The sequence below is a fragment of the Pristis pectinata genome, chromosome 4, assembly GCF_009764475.1.
Source record: "Pristis pectinata isolate sPriPec2 chromosome 4, sPriPec2.1.pri, whole genome shotgun sequence".
Classification (NCBI taxonomy): Eukaryota; Metazoa; Chordata; class Chondrichthyes; order Rhinopristiformes; family Pristidae; genus Pristis; species Pristis pectinata.
The window spans coordinates 75,058,150-75,075,664 of NC_067408.1; the positions used below are offsets into that span (position 1 = coordinate 75,058,150).

General features: G+C 39.5%; 1 protein-coding gene across 1 annotated transcript; it reads right to left on the bottom strand.

The window, feature by feature from the left end:
* On the bottom strand, nt 1-17,427 carry tex55 (testis expressed 55). Its single transcript, XM_052014716.1, has 4 exons — nt 17,347-17,427; nt 10,284-11,186; nt 2,586-2,648; nt 1-130 (listed from the first exon to the last, which is right to left on the bottom strand). The coding sequence occupies exons 1-4, from the start codon at nt 17,353-17,355 to the stop codon at nt 80-82; spliced, it is 1,026 nt and encodes a 341-aa protein (XP_051870676.1). The 5' UTR covers nt 17,356-17,427; the 3' UTR covers nt 1-79.
* Between the last annotated feature and the right edge of the window lie 88 nt (nt 17,428-17,515).

The following is a 17,515-nucleotide window of genomic DNA, read 5'->3' on the forward strand; positions in this document are numbered from 1 at the left end:
TAAAAGGAGACTTGATTAAAAATCAAAACACATCAACTCCTACATAATGTTTTCATAGCACAGTGTGCTCTGGTGCAGTTTATTCCACACAGAGTTCTTGCTGGTCACGCATCCAGATCATTGCCTGTATCTGTCATTGAGCAGAAATAACCAGTTATCAAATATGTATTGTGAATTTCACCTTTTTGTGTCCATTATACGGCAAGAAAATATCTGAGATTTTACTTGATTTAAAATACAATATATTCTGTGCTGAACAGTCCAGTTCATATGATAAAATACATAAATAGGTAGGTAGAAATATTACCACAACTCAACAAGAACTAGTGACACTTTAAGAGTTTTTGTAGCATATGTTTTCAATATTTGTTGTGGATTCCACAGGGAATTAAAAATAATATTAATGACATGAATTATTTAAAGGAATGGAACTCTTATTGCTGTAGTTTAATACCTCAGAAATTGAGAACAATTTGAAGACAGTTCAACACATGGGCAGGAAGAAATTTCTAGGGATAAACATTTGGGAGAGTAGTCACAGCAATGAGATTAAGAAGCAAACTGTGGAAAAGGAAGTTGGGCAAGGGTGACCTTTTAAGAGGTGGGGAAAGACAGGGAGGAAAGATTCAAAAGAGGGCAGGGGACAATGTAGCTTCAAAAACACATTTAAGGTTATTGCTGAGAAAATGAACAACGGGAGGTTCATATGGCAAGTCCAACATACAAATATCAATGACTCCCAGAAATATGCAATAGTTTAAAGTGGGGTAGGATTCACAACATAGTTAGACATAGACCAAGGGAATCAAGTGATACTTGGTTGGTGCAGGAAAGTGACAATGAGGTAAAAGATCAACATAATCTTATTGAATGGCCGTACATGCACAATGGGATAAATAACTTACTCTTGCTTCTACCTCTTATATTCTAGTAGTGGATTTAATGTGAATTTGGTCAGTCTTGACCAATAGAATTAAATGCTTTGAATTAGGATAAGGAACTACAACACAGATTGGAAAAGAGTGTGCAAGAAGAAAGCATTTGGGGTGGCATGGTAGTGTCGCAGTTAGCGTAACGCTATTACAGCACCAGCGATTGGGGTTCAAGTCCAACTGCTGTCTGTAAGGAATTTGTACGTTCTCCCCGTGACTGCGTGGGTTTCCTCTGGGTGCTCCGCTTTCCTCCCACATTCCAAAAGATGTACAGGTTAGTAGGCTAACATGGGCATAATTGGGTGGCATGGGCTCGTTGGACCAGAAGGGCCTGTTACCGTGCTGTATAAATAAAGTTTCAGAAGTTTTTTTACAGGTTTAAAACACAGATTGGAAAAGAATGTGCGAGAAGAGAGCATTTAGTTATCGTGCTTTATGTTGATTCAAAGATGAGAATAAACCACAAACTGAAATCCTGTAAAATTAATTCAGGAGATTAGGAAATAGTTTTAGAAACAAAGAATTCTCAGAATTTTTCCCCACCCCTGCACTAAGTAATAAAAGAAAGGATATTAGGTAATTCTTTGCATTGCTAAAGGTGCAGTGTCAGGAAGTGGTACTCCACTGTGTTGAACTCGGTTGAGGGATAGATTGGAGCCGTTATACAGGGATGGGCCACATTTTAAAAAGTGGTTAAACTATGGAAGTGGCAAAGTTTTAAATCTGGAAGGGAAGCATGAGAAAGCAAAACCAATCAGGATAAGCTAAATGAAGAGAGACATGGGTGAGCATAATATTCAGACGGAAAGAACTTTAGCCATAAGGATACGGAAGAACTCATGTTAAACAGGGAAAGTATTGAAGCAAATTTTGTCAGTTAAATCCTAGAACAGACAAATAGTAAAAATAAATTAAAAATGCTTTATTTGGAATTTCCAGAATGTGCGAGTATGTTGGGTGAAATTGATTTTATTTTGTATTATAACAGAGATAATGATGCTAATAATTTTTCTGTAAACTGGGTACCATGGAAATTAAAGAGATCAAAATATAATTTATTTACAAAGATCAGGGAAGAAATATTGTGATGATACTGGTAAAAGTTGGAAACATTCTGTAATGAGGGTTAATTTAGACAGTAAAGACATTCTGAAAGTGTTGGTATGGTTGGAGATCAGAGCCAAAATTGGGCTCACTAATAGTGGGACAAAAATACAATAGAAAATTTGCAGCCAGATTACAGGGTTGAGTAGGGAATATAAAATTAAGAGCATGTTTTAAAAATTCTCTCCCTACAACTGTTGCCCATCTTGCTGAATATTTGCAGCAGTTCCTGCTTTTATTTTTAATTATCAATGTACTGAATGTGACAGAGAGTAAATTTAGAAAAGGAATTGGAATTCCTAAGTGTGTACAGAATTGCTTTCTCAACCAGCCTGCATGGGCAAAATTGTTACCTTATCAACTGCATCATTCTAAAGCTGTTCCAATTGAGAATCATAGATCAGGCCTTTAAATGGGAACTTCTTCATCTGTCTACCTCAGCTAAACCTTCTCAGTCTATTTACCCACAGAGGTGTAGGATAACCCTGGTCAACAGCTTCTCTGTTTATGTAGATGGATTTGCAAATTATGTTGTAGTACATCTCATACCTGCTTTAACATGAACTCAAGGGGGTCATCCGGTCTTTCATATACCAGATTTTCAGTCATTTTCTGTGAAACAAAATATATTTAAAATCTGTGACATTTCTTTACAGCATTAACATTAACATCTCAGTCTAAAAAACATGAATATTCTTACCTGAGTTATGTAGGTGCTTATATTTTCATTTTGGCAATTTTATGAAAATGTTTGCTTTATAGAAAGTATAGTGATTTATGAGACCTAATTGATTTCTGGAAAGTATATACTGTATAGTGAAACCCAACATGTTCCAATTCTTTCATATAATTAATTATCCCTTTATTTCTCCATTTAGCTCACTGGAATTTTGTTTTCTAGTTATTGCAGTATCTTACATATAATTTACATTTTTTGTACATTTTTCCCAGAACTTTTATGCTTCAATTACTATATTTGTTTGAAGACTGTGACTCCACATTAGTATTGTATTTTAGTCTGAGGGCTTGGAAATCACCCATGTTCCACACTCTGCCAATACTACGTGCAAATGCTACCTAGCATTAGGGCATATTCACCAAAAACCTAGTGATGCTACTGAAACATCTTTTATTTTACCCTTATATGCAGCAGTTGTGCTGAATCTAAACCTGGATCCCTGAGAGAAAGGACATTGGTTTGCACTCACATCTTCACCACCACCACTTGCACCGCAAAACCAATTCTTGCACCAAAATTGGTATTTAGTTGCTTTTGATTATCTTTTTAACTTGATTATTACAATGCTAGAATGCAATGAAGGTTTCTCATGAAATATTCTCTTATTTAAGCATATTCATCGGTATGTACCTATGCAAAGTAACTCACTACCAAATATTTTTGGACAGAGTCAAAGAGCTGTTCAGCACAGAAACAGGCCCTTTGGCTCAACTTGTCCATGCTGACCATGATGCCTATCTATGCTAACCAATTTTCCCACATTACTTCCATATTCTTCTAAGCCTTGCCTTTTCAAGTGCCTGTCTGAATGTCTCTTAAATGTAGTGATTGGATCTGATTCCACCACCTCCTCAGACAGTGAGTTCCAGATATTAACCACTCTCTGTGTAAAAACAACTTGCCCACAGACCCCCTTTAAAGCTCCTTCCTCTCATCTCAAACCTATGCCCTTTTTGATATCACTACCATGGGAAAAAGATTCTGATTACATACCTCATCTGTGCCTCTTATAATTTTACATATTTCTATCAAGTCCCCTCATCCTCCTTTGCCTCAGGGAAAACAAGCCTATCCTGTTCAATCTCTCTCCATAACTAAGTCCTCCAATCCAAGCAACATCCTGTTAAATCTGCTCTGCACTCTCACCAGCACAATCACAAGTTTCCTATAGCATAGCCACCAGAACTGCACCCAATGCTCCATGCAGTCTAACCAGTGTTTTATAAAGTTGCAACATTACCTCCCAACTTTTATATTTTATGCCCTGACCCATGAAGGCAAGTTTCAACACCATCTACCTGTGTTGCCATTTTCGGGGAACTATGGACCTGAACCCAAGGTCTCTCTGTACATCAACACTCCTAAGGTCCATGCCATCTACTGTATATGTCCTGCCAGTATTTGGTGTCCCAAAATGCACAACTTCACACTTGTCTAGATTAAGTTCCATCTATAACTACTGTGCCCAACTTTCCAGCTGATCTACATCCCTGTGTATCCTTAGACAACCTTCTTCACTGTCTAAGACTTCACCAATTTTCATATCGTCAGCAATCAGACCACCTACATTCTCATACAAGTCATTTAGATATATTACAAACAATAAAGGTTTCAGCACCAATCCCTGTGGTACACCACTGGTAACAGACTTCCAGTCAGAGAAACAGCCCTCCACCACTATCTTCTGTATTCCATTACCAAACCAATTTTGGACCAGTTTGCCAATGTACCTTGGATTCCATGTGCTTTAACCTTCTGGACCAGCCTACCATGTGGGACCTTGTCAAAAGCCTTATTAAAGTCTGTGTATACCGCATTTACCTCCCTACCTTCATCAATTTTCTTAGTTATCTCCTCAAAAAGCTCAATCAGATTTGAGATAGAATTTACCCTGCACAAAACCAAGCTGACTCCCCCAATCAGTCCCTGCCTTTCCAAGTAAAAATAAATCTTGTCCCTTTGAATTTTTTCCAATAATTTCCCTGCTGCTATGTAAGGCTCATCAGCATGTAGTTTCCTGGCTTATCCCTATTCGGACATCATATTTCCTCTTCTGTATGAAGAATGGGAAGTAAGTCATTGTAGCAAAATATGATAATCTAGATTGGTGAGATATTTTTAAAAATCAAAATGGCTGTAATTATGAGTGATAACAGCCTTGAGATTGGTAGATTTGTCATTTCATGCCAAGACCAGACACACTAGCTGACTATTTAAGTAAACAGGTGGAATAGCACAAACATGGAGAACTGATTTATCTAGTTCTAACCCAGAATTTGCTCCCAATGGCAAAGAAATGAGAATTGATGTTGACCTCAATAGAGCTTCCCACAAAGACCCAGCAATCACTGTGGCATGGATCTTATTTTTCTCGAAACTAATTCCGGTTTTGCATCAGTTCTAGTGGAATCCCTGGCATATAGCACCAGAAATATTAAGAAATGAGTCATTATGTTGGTTATATTTGTTTTCCTAGAAATTCATTCATACAACTTAGAAAAAAAATTGTGCTATTAAGTTGAAAATCATTGTAGCCCAGAGGATATCAATATTTATCCATCTCTTGGCACCTGCAGGCAAACTCAATTTTGATTGTTTACACTGGCATGTTTTCTTCCAGAATAAACCTCCTTAAATGACCACAACATTGGTGAAATGTTCAAAATTTTCAAACCCACTGGTTTGAAAAATGAATTCTTATTTTCTCAGCAACTAACTAAGTTTTACTTACTCTGTTTTCCTTGAAACTGTACTAGTTAAAGGACCAAAATAAATTACATTATTTGTCCAATGAGATCTGTGACTCACGCAACCTGGACTGCTCTACCCGTGCAGATCAAGATCATGGTCACTCTGGACTTTCTAGGCTCAGGTTCATTCCAGGATACTGCTGCTGATCCCCATCATATCTCAAAATTTGCACTTCACTGTTGCATTAGGAGGACCGCAGATGCTTCATACTGAAGGAGAGATGACTTCATCTACTTTTCTTTCAGCCCAAAGGGTAGGTACAGCAAGCACAGGCACAGGCACTTTCTACAGTCAAAGGCTTCTCCAAAGTGCATATGTTCATTGTCTGCACACATGCAGTATTCCCCCTGCAATCTTTTAGGGCTCATGGCAGAGGTTGCAGCTGCTAGACTTAAGTGCTGGCAGCTGTATGGACTAGCAATTGATCAATAGATCAATAGAGTAGTGCTTAACATGGGGATACCTGACAACACAGAAACACAGAATCACAGAATTAAAGAATAGCCACAACACAGGTGATGATTTGTTCAGTTGCCTCTGTACTGATTCTGTGCAGGAACAACTCAGCTAGGCCCACTCCCCTAGCCACATCCCAGAATCCTGTAGCTTTCTTACTTTCAAGTATATATCCAGCTCCCTTTTAAACACTACAATTAAATCTGCCTCCATTATTACCCCTGGCACCATTAAAGTTTGTCCATATGTTACTTTTGGATCTTTTGTCAATCTCCTTCACTCTATGTCTCTGGATCTTGGCACCAATGGCAGTGATTTCTCACTATCTACTCTGCCGATCTTCTTCATGATTTTAAATACTTCTATGTAATCTCCTTATAACCTCTTTTCCAAGGAGAACAATCTCAGATTTTCCAGTCTATAATTAAATTCTCTCATCCCTGGCATCCTCTCCAAAACCTTTACCTCTTTCCAAAAAGGTGGCACCCAAAGATGAACACAATTCTGTTGTGACCGAATGAGCATTTTATAAAGGTACATCATGACATCCTTGCTCTTATATTCGAGGTGTCTATTTATAAAGGACACAATCCAATATGCTTTTTCAAGCACTTTCTCAAGCTACCTTACACTATTAATATGTTAGCTGAAATAAAGCCAAATTCTATAGAGATACAGCCTCCACAAGTTGATTTAATATCTATACGAATTTTGTCATACAACTTCAGATCTCGCTGTTCTGGTATCCCTTTTAGAAATGTCCCCTCTAGTTTTTGTTGTCATTTCTCATTCTCCCTGTCAAAACGTACTTCGCTTTTCTCAGCATTAAGTGTCATCTGGACCTATCCACCCATTCCACAGCACATCGTTGCCTCCATGAAGTCTTTTACTATCCTTCACACAGTTCACCACAGCTCCAAGTTTTGTGTCATCTAACCTCACAATTAAAGATCGTATTATTTATGGAACTTTCTAAAACAGCATGAGGATGACATGCAATACTGTTTTAATGCCAAGTAACAGAAGTAAAGCAATTTCTAGACAACAGTGAGTATTAACCTAATCAAAATGTTAGAACAATTATAAACCAACTTTGGGTAGTTGTGACTTTACAGGATTTGGCTTTGCTTCAGCTGACCTTGTGCTGTTAGTGCAATCACTCCAATCTGAACATAAGTGTGCGATTAATTCCCAAATCAGCAAACCAGGAAATAATAAGCATAATTTTTGACTAACATGTTAAATAATTTACAGATGGTGTAATAAAGATCGAAGATTGAAACATTCTCGTGATATAAAGATAGAAAACGAAATATCATTAACAAACATTAAAAATGAAATCAGATATGTTTTTGTTATTTTAAAAAGTTCAGAATTTTGAAATAATTGCCTCAGGGAATAGAAATCCAAACATACAAAATTAGCTTTCGAAGGCCAGAAAATTTGATAAGCAGTAATTTTAGTTTAGTACATCACTGAAAACTTACCAACACTAATGCAAAAAGGCAAAACATTTTAAGTATCTTTTACAGTGTGAATGGTTGTAAATACCTGATGTTCAATTAGGCGACTGATTTATAAAGGCTACAATTGAGAAGGTTTACTGTCAGTTTCACAGTGTGTTGACAGCAAGCGTTGTCAGTTTCACTTCGATAACAGCTGCAAGGTCTTAGCCATAATTTTCTGGACAAAGACATCCCCTTAAAGCAGTACTTGGATATCTCAATGAAATCATTCACATTCTGCATTATCTTTATGCTAAGAAGAGGCATGTGGCTAATTTCCAAAGGCATTTTATGCTCAATGAAGCAGTGCAATTAAAAACAAACTAAAGGGCATATTGATCTATCCAAAGAAAGCAGAAAAAGGCTCAACAGTAAAGATTAATCCGGCCAAAATGTTGGAGAAACTTTAAACCAACCTTGGAATGCTGTATCTCCACAGATTCAACTTTGTTTCAGCTGGCCTTGTGCCAATGGTGACCAAAAAATTTGAAACCCCATAAGCCTCAATTTCAAACTCACAAGAGCACCAAACATGCCCCCAGACAAATGCACCAATGGAGCTTGCACAATGGAACAAGTCAAGGGTTCCTCATCTCCATCTCATCCCAATTTAGGCAGTTTCCACTGCTTCTGTCCTGAAGAATTTCTGACCTGTTACAGGAACAGAATAAACAGAACTTCCTGTGCTTTTTGCTTTACTGTGTACAACTTGAAACTACTTGATCCTGATCAGAAATTGAAAATATTTACAATTCTATTAGAAATTGTTCAAACACAGATATATATAACTTTGACAAACACATAGATTGCATAAGTAAATAAATCTAGCATAAGCACACACCATATCCTAAATAGTCCCTTACCTCTAACATTAAGAAGACACTCTAGCTTGCTTTTATTATGCTGTGTCTAAAAAATAATCTGACAGTTGAGAGCAAAACAGAATTTTAATCTAATCTTAATCTAATTCTAAAAATCACTGAAGATAACCTAATTCAAATGTAGTTACTTTAGAAACATAAATGATTTGTCTGAGTAATGGTGTTGCGGATCTTCCCTTTAGGTTTAACACAAAGGGTGGATTTTGTAGTGTGGTGTCCAAGTCAAGATGATCAAATCATGAGCCACAGTTTCCTCTGATGAGTTGATTGATTTAAACAGTAATTTATCTGGATTACAGATAACATGACCACTGCTCCCATCGCATATATTCTGGACCAAATTTTAAAATTTTCTTTTATTTATTGTTTTCTATGTTTACATGTTCTGTACATGCTTTATCTGAGTGGTAGCTAATAAAATAAACCTAAGCAAACAATTCCAATTTATGGATTTCCCTTTCCATTTGGAATAGCAAGCAATCCTGACCATTTTATGGGAAACTGGTTTCACATATTGAGGATCTAGTAAGTTTTAACACTGTTAGGGCTTAAACAGACAGCTGAACCTTTGTTGAGGAAACAAAGGATGTTTCCTTGGTCATTAATGGAGCCTTGAAACTGAGATTAAATGTTATACCTTCTAAAAGGAAAATGTTTTAAACTCTAATGAATGTTGAATATTCATAGAATAGTATTGTAAGTTAGCATAGTATATATTGGAGATTCCGTTGATATGTTTTCTTCCCTCCTCTTCCTATTAGTATCCATTATCTGTGCTATAAAGCCCAATACTGCAACATAATGTGCTAAAGATAAAATATTGAAGCATGATTCATGGTTGGCTTTTAAAAGGAGTGAACAGGGAACAAATCAAGGGTATTCTCCAATACCTCCATTGCAGAATCCAAGGTTCAAAGTCATCACCAAGCTATGATGCATCCTCACTGAGTGATTCCATAGAATTTCTGCTTTGAAAAATTGTTTAGAAGAATAACACAAATAGGCCAAAATCTGTGCTTCAGACTGAGGAACTTCATTAAATTAGTGACCAAACTACAAAATTTATCACATCTGATCTATAGACAGCTTTTTGTATGTAACTTTTATTTATGATGATAGGCAAAAGAACCAGAGGAGACATGAGGAAACTTTACTTTTTACAGTGAGTTGTTGTGATTTAGAACACACTGTTTGAAAGGATGATGAATGAGATTCTTTAGTCACTTTCAATCAAAACACTTGAAAATTATTCCATGGTCATGGGAAACAGCAGAGAGACTAATTAGAGAGCTCTATAAAAGAGCCAGCACATGAGTCATAGGCCAAATGACTCCTTTTGTGCTGTATCATTCAGCAATTCTCGGATTTTAGTTCCCATTTCTTCCTCTTCTGAATGTGTTGTCTTAGATTGGACTACGGTTCATAGTCCCCTCCAGGACCTTAGGCAAGTAACAATTCTTCACGTGTGAACCTGAACAGTGTACCAGTCGGAACCACAGATAAGGAAAATCATGTTTTTATCCCATGTTATTTAGCAGACGTCACCAGAAAACAATTTGGTGCAGGAACCCTAACTGATCTCTTTCCTTCTCAGTACAGGGACATTGATGCCAATTGAAAGGATCCTTACCACATCCCTGGCTGAGAATCAGCCAGGTCAGCAGAGACCAGGTGAAGAGCCTGCACCCTGCTGGCAGCAATGCACCTACTCTCCTGTGCTGTATAGGTAATGGGGCAGAGGAGACAAGTAACAATGAAGAACTTAACCCAGCCATTCACAAATTCACTCCTCCCTAAGAAGAACCACGCAATATCAACCTGGCACAGCAAAAGGAAATCTTTCTCTGCAGTAAATTTAAGCTGCTGGTAGTCAGGTGGACTAGATTAACCGCTTGCCTTTGAAGCCCCCACCAACCTGAAATATCTGTAGAATATTATGTTTCTCCATGTACAACACAGATCGCTTATATGGATCTTCAAAACAGGTTGAAAACTTTTCTTCAACTTCTGCAGATATCTCTGTCACAGCTGAAGCTAAAGTCTCAGCTGCAGCTGTGGGTTGAATTGTAGTGCCAGTTGTAGGCTGCAGCTCGGGCTTAACTGATATTTCAGCTTTAGTTATTGGCTCAGTTCCAGATGTGATAATGACCTGCCCTTCTGCTGCAGCTGTAGTTTCCACCACTGTTTCTCCTGTTGGCTCCGTCACTGGTTCAGCTCCAGTTTCCGCCACTGGTTCAGCCGCTGGCTCCGCCATTGGTTCAGCTGCAGTCTCTGTTATTGGTTCAGCCTCTTGTTCTGTCACTGGTTCAGCTGTTGATTCTGTCACTGGTTCAGCCTCTTGTTCTGTCACTGGTTCAGCTGTTGATTCTGTCACCGGTTCAGCCTCTTGTTCTGTCACTGGTTCAGCTGTTGATTCTGTCACCGGTTCAGCCTCTTGTTCTGTCACTGGTTCAGCTGTTGATTCTGTCACCGGTTCAGCCTCTTGTTCTGTCACTGGTTCAGCTGTTGATTCTGTCACTGGTTCAGCCTCTTGTTCTGTCACTAGTTCAGCTGTTGATTCTGTCATTGGTTCAGCCGCTGGCTCTGCCATTGGTTCTGCTGCAGTCTCTGTCACTGGCTCAGCCTCTTGTTCTGTCACTGGTTCAGCTGTTGATTCTGTCATTGGTTCAGTCTCTGGCTCTGTCACTGGTTCAGCCTCAGTCTCTGCCACTGGTTCCGCTGACTCCATTTCTGGGCCAGGAGGGAGAATTTCAGGTTCATCAACAAGATTGACTGTGGATCCTTCACTTTCCTTTTCTACAGGGTTCTGATCATCATTCTTTTCCATAAAAAAACATAAGAGTATATAGTTAATAGATGTGCAATCATGTCATTTCGATGCAAGAAACATTTCCAGTGTCGCTGATGACTACACCTGCAGGAAGTGTGTCCAGCTGCAGCTCCCGGCAGACTGCTTAGAGCGGTTGGAGCTGCAGAGAGAGTCACTATGGAGCTTTTTAAATGGGGTCAAGTGAGACAGAGGGGAGAGTAAAACGGGAGGTTATTGGAAAAACAGAGTCAAAAACAGGGTTATCATATTGGAGGATTTCAATTTCCCAATTATTAACTGGAATTGCCTTTGCATTAAAGGCTCAGAAGGGTGTGTCCAGGAGAGCATTTTTAATGCAGTCGGTAGATAGACCAACAAGGGAAGGAGCATTACTGGATCTTGTCTTGGGGAATTAGCTGGTCAAATGGAGGGAGTGTCAGTGGGGGTTTATTTTGGAGATAGTGAGTATATTTTAAAGTAGTTTTGGAAAAGAATGGGGATGAACAAGCAACTAAGATCTTAATTTGGGCTGGGGTCAGTTTCATTAACATAATGGCTGACTTGGCAAAGGTAGATTGGGAGAATCTACTTGTAGGTAAATCTACATCTGCACAGTGGGGAGCAATCAAAGAAGAAACAGCAAGAGTTCAAAGCTAACCTGTTCCTGTAAGGGTAAAATCCACAAGTAACAAGTATAGTGGATGTTGAGGGATATTGAGGGTTGGATTGAGAGAAAAAAGGAAGCATATGACAGGTATACAGAACTAATGATGGGGGAGGCCTGTCAAGAGTACAAAAGGTCAAGGGAGAGGCTTAAAAAAGAAATTAGGAAGACTAAGAGGGTCAAAAAAATTCACTGGCAGACAGAATTAGGTAAATCCAAAGGTGTTCTCTAAGTATATTAAAGGCAAAAGAATAAGGGAAATAGTAGGGCCCATTAGGTACAACATGGACATTCCGTGCATGGAGCCAGAACATATATGTGATGTCCGAAGTGAATACTTTTCATCAGTATTGTCAAGAGAAACCAACTTTGTAGTTGGAGAATTCATTGAAGGGGTAGGTGAAAATCTAGTGCATCTCTATGAAAAAGAGGAGGTATTCAATGCCCAAGCAGGCTTAACGGTGAATAAATCCTCAGAACCAGATGGGATTTATCCCAGGCTGCCACACGAGGCAAGGAAAAAGATTGCGGGCACTCTGGCTGAGAAATTTAAATCTTCACTGGACAAAAGTTAGGTATCAGGTGACTGGAGGACAGCAAACATAGTCCCCCTTTTTAGGCAAAGAGGCAGGGAAAAGCCTGGTAACTATAGATCTGTGAGCCTAACATCAGTGGCAGGTAAGATACTGGAAAAAATTCTGAGGCAAGGGACTGTTGATGACTTGGAAAAGTTGAGACTAATCAGAGACAGCCAACATAGGTTTATCAAAGGCAGATCCCGTCTGACCAATTTGATTGAACTCTTTGAAGAGGTAACAAAGTGTATTGATGAGGACAAGGCAGTAGATTTTAGCATTCTAAGCCTATATTATATTGATTGCAAGAATCTTTTGCCAGACTATATTGCAAGTTTTGCTTGATGTTTAGCTTTGACATTTGTATCTGCTGCGGCATGATCCTAATGGTGCTTACCTCCTCAATGTACATAGCAGACAAAAGGAGGAGATTGAAAGGTGTGCAACTAGAAAGATCTCAGCAACATGGTTTAAAAGCTAGTAGGAATGGATAAGTAAGATAGGGGTTAAGGGCAAGTGAAATTGGAAAGCTGTGTCCCAGAGGATTTGTTTTGGGACTACCGAAAGAGAAGACAGTAATTTATTTCTGTGTAGTAAGATTGGGGAATTTGGCACTATATGGATTAGTTGAGGTGAATAACATAGAAGACGAAGCTTGAACAGAAGGAAGTATTGATAGAGTTAGATGAGGATTAGATACAAATCTAGTAACTCTCCAGGTTTGACCCAGAAAGAGTAATATTTGAAAATTTCTGGGGCTTTATCTCACTCAGTGTCAGGACTACAAACTGTTTCTGGTGTTGGATTCTCTATATTATATCTTAATTGCACTAAAACCATTAATTCATGTGCAGTGTTGAAGCTATCATATAATTGAGAACCTAACAGGTAACTGTTGAGAACTGTTGAATAAGTAACTAATTTAATAATATCAATCAAAATTAAAAGAAAACTGCAGATGCTGGAAATTTGAAATAAAACATTGAAAATGTTGGAAATACTCAGCAGGACAGGCAACGTCTGTAGAATGAATAACAGAGTTAATGTTTCGGATTAGAAACTGTCCGTCAGAACCAGACAAGAGATATAAAGGGTAGTTTTAAGTTGCAGAGAAGGTTGCAGGAGGGATGGATAGAACAAAGGGAATTTATGACAGAGTGAGACCAGGTCGAATGGGTCCATGGGGCAGTTAGAGCGGGTTATGCTACTTTGTCTATGTTATCTGTGGCTAAAAGCAGGATTGTAGGACATGCACAGCATGTTAGCTGTAGTAATGAAGAGAGAAAAACTGAGCCAAAATCACAGTTGAATGATCTACAGGAGAAATGGCCAGTTCTGATACAGACAGTCAAAGTGACATAAAATTGGAGAATTCAATATTGAATCCAGAAGAAAAACACTGGAGGAACTCAGCAGGCCAGGTAGCATCCGTGGAGAAAAGCAGGCGGTCAATGTTTCGGGTCAGGACTCTTCTTCAGGACTGAAGATAGGAAAAGGGGAAGCCCAATATATAGGAGGGAAAAGCAGAGCAGTGATAGGTGGACAAAAGAAGGGAGGTGGGTTGGGCACAAGGTGGTGATGGGTAGATGCAAGTAAGAGATAGTGATAGGCAGGTATGGGGGAGGAGGGGAGAGCAGATCCACCGGGGGATGGGTCAAAGGTAAGGAGAGAAAAAAAGGGGCGGTAGAAAAAAGAGAGATAGGCTAGGAAAGGGAAGAAAAGAGGAGGCATGGTTGGTAGGGGGGGATGGGGGTGGGGATTACTTAAAGTGGGAGAATTCGATGTTCATGCCATTAGGCTGCAAGGTTCCAAGATGGAAAATGAGGTGCTGTTCCTCCAGTTTGCGCTTGGAATTCTCCTGGCAGTGGAAGAGGCCGAGGACTGACATATCTGTGATAGTGTGGGAGGGGGAGTCGAAGTGACTGGCAGATCGTGGTTACGGACAGAGCGCAGGTGTTCTGCGAAACGGTCACTTAGGCTGTGTTTGGTCTCACCAATGTAGAGGAGGCCACACAGAGCAAGAAGCATATCTTCCCCTCTCCACCCCTTTCTGCCTTTTGCAGGGACCACTCTCTCCGTGACTCCCCTTGTTCACTCCTCCCCCCCCACCCATCCCGCTCCCACCCTGGGAATTTTCCACTGCCCCCGCCATAGGTGCAACACCTGCCCCTACACCACCTCCATCACCTCCATCCAGGGACCCAAACAGTCCTTTCAGGTGAGACAGAGATTCACCTGCACATCTGTTACTATCACTTACTGTATTTTGTGCTCCAAGTGTGGCCTACTCTACACTTGCAGTCCTTTGTTTCTCATTGAATCCAGAAGACTGCAATACATCCACACTGAAAATGAGGTGCTGTTCATTGAACTTGAACTGGGCCTCGTTGTAACAGTGCAGGAAGCCACAGACAGGTAGGTCAGAGTGAGAGTGGGATGGAGAATTAAATTAGCAGGCAACCAGAAGCTCAGGTCACTCCTGTGGACTGAACACAGGTGCTCTACAAAGCGATCTCTAAACCTGCATTTGGTTCTGCATTGCAGAGTTGATCACATTGTGAACACCAAATGCAGTACACTAGTTTGGAAGAAGTTCAAGTAAATCGCTGCTTTGCCTGGAAAGACTGTTTGCATCCCTGGATGGTGAAAAGGGAAGAGGTGAAAGAACAGGTGCTGCATCTCCTGTGGTTGCAAAGCGCTATAAGATGGGGAATGGTTGGTGAAGACAGAACAGAAGACAAGAGAGTCACGAAGGGAACACTCCCTTCAAAATAAAAAAAAGAGAAGAATATGTGTCAAGTGGTGGATTCTTGTTGGAGCTGGTGAAAACTGAGAAGTATGATCTGTTGAATGTGGCAGCTGGTGGGGTGGAAGGTGAGTTCTAGGGAAGTCTGTCCTTGCTCAGTCCAGGAAGGGAGGAGGTGAGAGCAGAGGTGTGGAAAATAGATAAGATGTGGTCAAAGGCTCTGTCCACTATGGTTGAGGGAAAACCACAGTACAGGAAGAAGGACAATGTTTCAGTGGCTAATTCCTGTTGTCCATTAAAAGTTATTTTTTGCACACCTTTTCAAAGTATTTAGATGAGAAAGTATCTTGTCAAATTTAAGTTAGCTGCTGCAGGAACTGATAACTGCTTTCTAAGCAGAATGTAGTAAGTGGACAAAAAGATTTTTTTATGATATAATGGTTCGTATACAGCTGCATACATACTAAGCATCCAGTGATCACTCTACAGGAACTAGATTGCTAAGGAATTAATAAAATAACATTTTATTGGACTTTGATGCTATAAAATTAATTTGCTATATGGTTATTTTCAATAGTTGTTCTTGTATAACAGTCTGCAGCTAATGGGAAGATAAGTTGGTGATTTCTATATATACAGCTTGTTACGGTATAGAATGATCCAAATTTTCCAGCACGTTGTTTCCTCCAATGGCATAGAAATAATGGATTAAAATGTTTTTTCCAATACTATTAAATTAATACATCCACCTTTACTATGATTGTTCCTTATACTAAATCTCTTGTTATTTAACAGCAGAATTGCCTGAAAATGAAAGTGAAGAAGTTGCAACTCCTTCAGCATTGCCATAGAGAACAGATAATGGTTTACAATTCAGCCATTAGTTTTACAGAGGTAGTTCAAATGCAAGCCATATTGACAAATTTAGACTTTGAAATTAAAGGTGGTGAAATTTCTTAAATATTTTCTTTGTTTTCTACCTCAGTAACCAGTAATTAAAGGTGTTTTTAATAAAGGCCATTATTCTTTTCTAGGATAATCCAGCATATCACAGATATGGTGCAGGTGGGAACAAAAACTGCAGGATTGTATTTTGTTGAACAAAGTAAATGTGCAACTCCATGTGTTTCACATTTTTGTGGAGCAAAATATAAAGAAGGTTATTCTGTTTGTGCCGATAAATTTTGACCTTGACCGCACAGCCGTTGAAAGACAGCAGAACCTTACAAAAGAAAAACGGAAATCAGGGAAACATTACGCTCCACCAAGACTAGAAGATTTGCCCTTCAAAAGAGCTATAGATGCTTGATTGTAAGTATTGCCATATTTTAATTTACTTATTATTAATATGTGATAATAGATTTTTTAATGTTTTCATGCTGGTGGAAGTTTTGTTTTTGATTGCTGTGATTTTCAACAATTTCTCTAAATGGAGACATATGTGCGGTATAATTTCATTTACATTTTCAGATTTGCCTCTTGCACATTGTTCCCATTATTTTTACTTAGTTCTTGAGGTGTAATTTATTCTTTGGGCTATTTCCATCACACCTGGACATTACCATTAAACAGTTTACATAGAATCAGATAATTTATGCCAAATTACCGACCTCTGGGGATCGAGGAGACAATTTGTGTCAATTTGGCCTTCCGCCCGCCAGACCTCAGGGCCGGCTCCGCAGGTACGAATTTACTGAGCTGAAGTGGATGAAGTAGGAACACCCGTTCTAATTCCTGAAGTTACTTATGTGGTTGATGAAGTCACACCATGTCGTTGGTGCTACTGACCCACGAGCAAATTTGTGATCTGCCCACTACAAAATAATGAAAACTTTCTTTCAGTTGATGGCACCCACCCATCCCAAGAGGTCCAGTGGAAGGTCATCGACCTGAAATGTTCACACTGTTCCTCTCTCCACAGCCGCTGCCTGACATGCAGAGTACTGTCAGTATTTTCTATTTTTTAACTCAGATTTCTGCGCCCGCAGTGTTTTGCTTCCCCCCCCCCCCCCGGGACCTGGCACAGTTTTGTCGCCGGTGCCCGGTTTCAGATCAGCAGGAGCTGATGCCAAGAGATTGCCTCTCGGGTTTCTTCTGCTCCGAGCTGGACCTGGCTCTTCCCGAAACACCCAACGTTATCAGTGACCACGAATGCACGGAAGAATCCCCAGGGGATGTGGTTACCTCACTCATGACTGCACTGATGGGTTTCCACACTCTCTTCCACAAGCCGTAAAAACGGAACGTTAATGCAAGTATTTTCGAAACGCCCTCCCCGCCCCCCACTTATTTTGACCACTGCGATTTACTGTAGATGATGATGGTTGCCGTGGAAACTGACGCGCAATATATA